We start from the raw sequence: 7,425 nt of genomic DNA, 5'->3' as shown, positions 1-7,425 counted from the left end.
TAAAAGAACATGGTAGGTTTTATTATACATGTTCTTGAATGCAAAATGAAATTTTAATATTTTAGATATTAATTAAATTGTAATTTTAATTTATGCGTAGTTTATTACGATCTTTTATTTAACTGTATTTTAAAATAAAATAATATATTATTTTATTATATATTATATTCTGAAATACGATGTAATGTGATATCTACCACTAGAGTGACTCCAAGTGGATATTTGCTCGAGATTTGGCAGTTTCAATTGTCTGTTGTGGTATTGTACTAGAATTTCGAAGGTGTACTGGTTAGTGTATGTACTTCAATTATATTTTTATATTTGTATTTAGTGTTTAATAATTGTACTACTCGACTGTCTTTTTTTAATTCTGCATACTTGTTTATGTGATAAAAATCATCTAAAACTTCTTGGGACTGAGAGTTGGCAGCCTCGTTACTTTTTCAACGTGCGTGTGTAGCTGCGAATGTGAAGGTAGTGCAATTGTTACGAAGCTTCTCGAATAGGAGAAGATGGCGGAGTATTTAGCTTCAATTTTTGGTACAGAGAAGGACAAAGTTAACTGCTCCTTTTATTTCAAAATTGGAGCTTGTCGACATGGCGATCGTTGTTCTCGCATTCATAACAGACCAACATTTAGTCAAACTGTTTTATTGCAAAACTTATATCACAATCCACAGAATTCTGCACAGTCTGCCGATGGATCACACTTGATTAGTATGACAGAAGAGCAAAACCAGGAGCACTTCGACAACTTCTTTGAAGATGTATTTGTAGAGCTGGAAGATAAGTATGGAGAGATTGAAGAGATGAACGTATGTGATAATCTCGGGGATCATCTTGTGGGAAATGTCTACGTGAAGTTCCGCAGAGAAGAGGATGCTGAAAAAGCCGTTGCAGAATTAAACAATCGTTGGTTTGCGGGGCGTCCAATTTATGCTGAGTTATCACCTGTCACTGATTTTCGTGAAGCTTGTTGTCGCCAATATGAAATGGGTGAATGCACCAGGAGTGGATTTTGCAATTTCATGCATTTGAGACCCATTTCTCGGGAGTTGCGTCGTGAATTATATGGTCGTCAGAGACGTAGAAGATCTCGATCGAGATCACGCTCACGAAGTCGTGAACGTCGTCGTTCCCGCAGTAGAGAGAGAAGAAAGCGATCTCGAAGTCGTGATCGTGACAGAGACAGAAGAGAAAGAGAAGGACGTTTTTAATCATTTCATTTTGAATATGTTACATGTCGTTTTGAGGACTCAGAACTTGTCCTTTTCCAGTATTGCTATTCAAAAATGCTATTCTGGTAGAATAAAAGTGAGTATTTCTGTAACCAGCTTCATTATTTTTCTTTAGCTTTGTTATGTCAAGCATTAAACATCTGAATTGTTTAATTGCAACTTTCACTGCACAATTTTTATGCTTACATAAAGCTTTGGAACAATATGCAAACGTAACATGGAATTCTATTACTCATAATAACACATCTAAATGTATGGATTCTGTTAATCTAAAATAAAAATTGTTTTTCATCCAATATTTTATTCTTTATTACTACTGGGTTTAATAGCCATATTCCCAGACTTCATATGTTCTAAATATTGCCCACTATGCCTTTGAGTAAACTGTAGTGGGTACTTCATCAATGATGTGAATTCCAGATATGATAGTTAACATGAAAGTAATCATACAGTTTGGTTTAATAGTGGTGACATTTATTATAAGTAACAGTAATTCCATTGTCATATACGTCTTGGAGTCCAGCAAATAAAATGCAGAACGAAATATATACCACTGCACCTGAAATTCAGAAATATTGTTTGAAAACTAATTTGCAATAAAAAAAAAAAAAAAAATCAGAGTTGGACTACCCTGTATCTTTATTGCTCTTATTGAATTCTTCTTTCATAATATATCTTTTTTTCTGCATTATGATTAGTTTAAAAAACATGTAGGTGGTATATAAATTCAAGATACATAAAATACAGTTTAACTAGAGACAGTGATTGTGCTGTGCATTTCCTCCCTTCCCTCTCCTTTAAGATATGTTAACATGAACAATTAACAGTAGCCTCCCTTGGAGGTTGATTTTTAAACAGACTTTTAAGAGAAATTTTTTCAGAGATTGGGATGTATAAGGACATAAATGATTGTAACATTGTCTCAGGTTCAGATGCAATAAACATGAATAGTAAATGAAATGCTCTTTGTGTGTATGTGAATGTAATTTCATATGCAAAATGCTGTAAGTACTTACATATGTTATTCTCACAGCATCAAATATGTTTGAATTTTTTTTTAATTTGATGGATCCCAATAAAAATAGTAAGCCAGTTAGTGGGGGTGGATTTTTTCAACTTTAAATGTTTGATACTTTCGGATACAGTCAGTTTTGAGCTCAGGTTTTCTAGGTTATAATAAATCAGTATTTTTAACTAAAATCTTAGAAACTAAAATTAAATGGCTTACATCTCCCATTGCTAAAATACTGTGTATACCAAAAAAAGACGAAATGCTAATTGAAGTTACATGATAATATTAGTTTAATTCGTGGTTGATATCACTTGGGACATTGAAATTCAAGTTTCCTGTTATGTGTTAATAATACTTTTTTTTTTTTTTTTTTTTTTTTTTTTTCCGAACATCTGTATAAAGAGTACTTTAGTATATTTATTTATCTGCAGTAGATGGATTTTAGCAAATGTGTACAATCGATAACGAAACAGTGTACAAGTCGAATAGCTTCAGTGAGCAGGGTCTATTGAAAAGTAATCACTTTTCAATCCATTTGGTAGCAGGCAGTTAGAATGCCAAATATTCTGTGTATAGTTGTTTACATTATCTCATGTTACTGTCAATGTTTACACCCTGTACTTTCATGCCAGTTAATATACTATGGCTTTAATTATTTGATAACTGAACCATTAGGTTAGATAAGTTAAGCTAGTTTATATTAGTTCTACCCAGTGCTATTTTTGTAAAAAAAAAAAATAAATAATAATAATAATAAATAAATAATAAATTAAAGGTTCCAGAATGCATTCCCCCATCCCAGATCTGTTTACAGTAAACTTTTGCTTTTTTTCCAGCTTCATTGGGACCTTAATGAGGATGGTAAAAGCAAATTTCAGATACAAGAGAAGATAAACCTGTAGCCTTACACTCTACCTATAAATTACCTCAAGTTGCAGTCAGCCAAAAAAACATAATATATTATGCTCAAAAAAAGGCCTTGACCATCTTTCTCTCTCAGCATTGGATTGGAGATCAAAGTACCTTAAAGTTTAAAAACCATTCATATCAAATGCAGCCCAAGATTTCGGACATTGGTTTGCATAGCATATGCCTTTCATCCAATGCCTTTTTAGTATGAGAGATAGCAGCAACTTCATTAAGTACTTTAATATCATAGATTAACAAGCAAACATTATATTCTTTTATAAGAAATTCATATCAAATGCTGCCAAAGATTTTGGACATTGTTTTGCATAGCATATGCCTTTTATATCCAATGCCTTTTTAGTATCAGAGATAGCAGCAAATTTCATTAAATACTTTAATATCATAGATCAAACATTATTCTTTTATAAGAAATTTATTGTTTATCCCATTTCTGTCTTCCCTGTCACTAATTTTTGGGCTGCTATTAGCAGAGGAGTGTTTGAAATTTGCATATTCAACAAAATATGGATATGTAGGTCCCCAAAGAGGAAGTCTGGCAACGAATTTTCAAATAATGCTCACAATTTTTTTTTTTTTTTTTAATTTTTTATTTAAAGACATTTGGTTTTTTGTCTGTCGGCTACACTTTGCAGTGAAAACAGCAAGTGTAATTGTGTGCAGAATTATATACTAACACAGTTCTTAGCAACTTTCAAATATCATCACTTTTTTTTTTTTTTTTTATAATAACAGACTATTTGCTAAAGTCAGATTTTCCCCCCTCTTCCCTTCGCTCCCTTGTGGCATACAAAAATTTTAATATTTTTGATTTGTTTTATTTTTGGCACACTGCAGAAAAGGTTTGCCATCATTGGGCTAGTTGCCATGGCAAATAAACAAATATTTCACCAGTACAGCAGTAATACTGCACTGGAGAAACTGTAAGGCAAGTATTATTTATGCTTGCCTTACAGTTGATCAACTCAACACATGAAACAGCATTAAAGCTGCATGAATGACACCACGTGGCTCTTTTGGAACAACAATAACATTAAACTAATGAGATGCGCATTGAACAAAACTATGATATTTAAATGTTTATTGGTCTTCTGGATATGTAAATTTGTATCCTGATTAAAAATGGGTCACGTACTGCATAAACTGGATATCAGACAGTTGGATATACAAAAGTTTACTGTATATTAGACCCTCCCACTTTTATTTATTAGTTTGCAGTTTCATTGGGAAAAATCCAAGCAATTATTAGCTTTTTAAACCAGTGGTGGTAGCAGTGGATCACCTGCCAGGTGATTTGAAGATAAAATGCTTAACCTGAATTAACCATTGATTGGTGTTTAAAAATCACTAATGAATGGTTAATGCTGGTTAATCATTATTTTTTACACCCATCTAAATATTGAAATTTTTTCTGCCCAGCGAAATAAGTTTTAAAGCATTCATCTTTAAAGTGATTTTTTTTTTTTTTTGTGTTTTAGTTTTTACACAGTAATTGAGTGTAAGAACCTCTCAGGAGACCTGCCCCCAATTTTTGAATTACACTGGGCCAACGCTAGTGTTTGTGGCACCTGAGGCAAAACCTTGTAGCAGCTCCTAATTCATATTGTATCTTAATACACATATATATGTAGTAGCACATCTAGCAGTGCCTATTTTAGGTGGTGCCTGTGGCAAGTGCCTCACTTGTGCACCTCTATTGCTGGTCCTGGAATTACATTTATTTATAGTTTCAGGTTACTTGATTTTCTTTACCACTAATTTGGTAAACATCTGTTGCTTTTTCCCTTGCTGTTTTTGAAAGATTTATTTTCATATAGTAAAGAGGAAAACATGAAACCCAGTTTAAATATAAAAGGGGTAAAAAAACACTTTTTAAATTATTTTATTTTAATTTTAAAAAAGTTTCATGAAATAACTATTGCAGTCGATTAAGAAAAGATAAAATACTGGTATTCTTCAAACAAAATTTAAAAAAAACCATAAAATGTCCAAAAATCAAAGAAAGTTAATCACCCGTCAGGTGACCCATCATCCTAAATGCTACATTTTGTGTGTTGCCACTGCTCGGTTAATGAGGATTTAAAATATATAAATTATTTATTTTTTGAAAAGCAGTTTTTCTCATAAAGAAAAAAAAAAGAAAAGAAAAGAAATTTAAAACAAAACAAAAGTATTACAGTTAAATTAACTCCACCTCCTAATCCACATTCCTGGTTTTCTACTTTACTGTTACAGACCTTTCGTGGCATCACTCCATGTGAGATATAAGAAAACAGTGGCACCACTCTTAGCAATTGTTTCCTGTTACACTTATGGTGGAGTGGAAAGAAATTAATCATGTGAAAGGGTGGTTAATGTTTTTCTCTGGAATTTGAAATTGAGAACAGAAGGCTGTATACCGGTCCCAAAATTTGATCACCACCTGACATATCAGCTATTTTATTTCATACCATTACATTCTTTAATCAGAAGCAGTGCCTTGTATTTATTTTTTTATTTATTTTTTTTTTCATAAATCAGTCCATGTGATTTTAACCATAATTATGTAAAAAGTCCAATTTCCATATTATTTATGATTTCATTTACAGTTTCTTGTGAACTGTCATGGCTGTGGCTGACATCCAGTGATTACAAGTTAACTGAATTATTAACAACTAGTGTCTGCAAATTTTTTGAAAATAAGTTGTAATGAAATTACTTTTTATTTGCGGTAAAAAAATGAAATTTGTTACAATGTACTTTACTTTTGTTAGTTTGGATTTCTTTACATCACTAATATGCTCTTACACTTCTCATCTTGAGATCCTAAGATTTATATTAGTATCATTATCTGTCTTACTTTTATACAATTATAAAAGTAGCTTGTCTTTGCTATGTTTGGAAAGGACATGGAGTTATTTTATTATTAAATTTGCTCATCTTAAACTTTGCTTCAAATAAACATGCCTTTTGAACCGTTTTGGTTATTTTGGTGTTATTTTGTGATTTCAAATCACAATTTTGTTTATTTTTCAGTTGAATTACATATTTTAATTTTGGAAAAGGATATCTCCCTGCTAAATGAATTTTGTTATCTAAAGTTGTATAAAAAAATTTTCTGTATAATAAAATTTACTAACTTTAAAGTTCTTTGCATTTTAAACAGTTTTTTCTCTGTAGCCGCTGTGTTGTATTTTTGAATATCTAATAGTAGATAAATTGGTGTGGTAATTAATGCTTATCCTTTGTAATAATAATAATGATTTAATGTGCAATTAGATCAGACAAAAATTAATTCTTGATACAATAAGGGAAAGTACTTGCTCTGCATAAACAAAACCAACTTAATTGTGAACTGAGTTTACCAAAAATGTTTACTTATGTTACAAAAATTCATACACTTTTCTGTTTAAGCATTTTGCCAACTGTCCTTGGTGACACTAATATATTATTAATGAAACAAGAACTAAGAATTCCAGATAGAATCAAGGGGAGAAAGGCATAGGTCACTATATGACGAGTGATACTGTGAATTGATATCCTTCCTTTTTGTTGCAAGTCTGGCCAGTGTGTTGGGTGATGTGACTTAACAGTGCCTGTGATTCCACAGGCAGACATGTGACTGGAACACACTGCTGCCTTTGCAAATTGTCCAGACTTGGGGCAAAAAGAAAGAGCAACTTCCAGTTACTCTTTCCAGTATCCACACCACCAGTATCACGTCATGCAAGTGACGTTGCCTGTGGTTTTTCCTAATATTCCTAGATCTTCTACTTCTTGTTTATCTTTGCTAATGTATTATTTTCATTGAAGATTGTTGACAGAATGTTTCAACAGAAACAGGTCTAGCTTTTTGTAAACCTTTTTGTTAAACTTGCATGGCAATTAAATTGTTTTCATTTACCATAGTGAATGTTTTCCTTTATATAGCTGCCAACTTTTGCGTATTTACAATAGAAAATTCGTTTTTTTTTTTTTTTTTTTTTATCGATATGACTTTCCTATGTAGATCTTGCTATTATACATTGGTAGGTGACAAAGAATATTCTTTCTATTTTGCAAAACCTCTGTTTTCTCTATCTTTTTATTTTCACAAAAATAATAAAACTACATTGAAATTGGAATTTTTTTAAAAATTTGTGAATTTCTGGTTATTCTCATTAACAAATTGGGCATCAGGTAGGCTGTGCTGTGGTAGTGTATATTGTAAAATAGAAATGCGCAGTGTTGTTCTCTGTTATGTACAGTCATTTCTTAGTATTGTGTAGG

At 31.7% G+C, this 7,425-nt stretch overlaps 1 protein-coding gene across 1 annotated transcript; it reads left to right on the top strand.

Moving 5' to 3' along the window:
• The first annotated feature begins 251 nt into the window (after positions 1-251).
• On the top strand, positions 252-1,427 carry LOC150076739 (splicing factor U2af 38 kDa subunit-like). The gene has a single exon (XM_090385645.1). It carries the CDS (start codon positions 513-515, stop codon positions 1,215-1,217), a length of 705 nt encoding a protein of 234 aa, XP_090241771.1. The 5' UTR covers positions 252-512; the 3' UTR covers positions 1,218-1,427.
• Positions 1,428-7,425: the final 5,998 nt, after the last annotated feature.

This window comes from Mastigoproctus giganteus, chromosome 12 (assembly GCF_048544385.1).
Source record: "Mastigoproctus giganteus isolate SK-2022 chromosome 12, ASM4854438v1, whole genome shotgun sequence".
NCBI classification, from domain to species: Eukaryota; Metazoa; Arthropoda; class Arachnida; order Uropygi; family Thelyphonidae; genus Mastigoproctus; species Mastigoproctus giganteus.
Note: the sequence above shows the minus strand (reverse complement) of the source record. Positions and strands in the feature narration are given on the sequence as shown.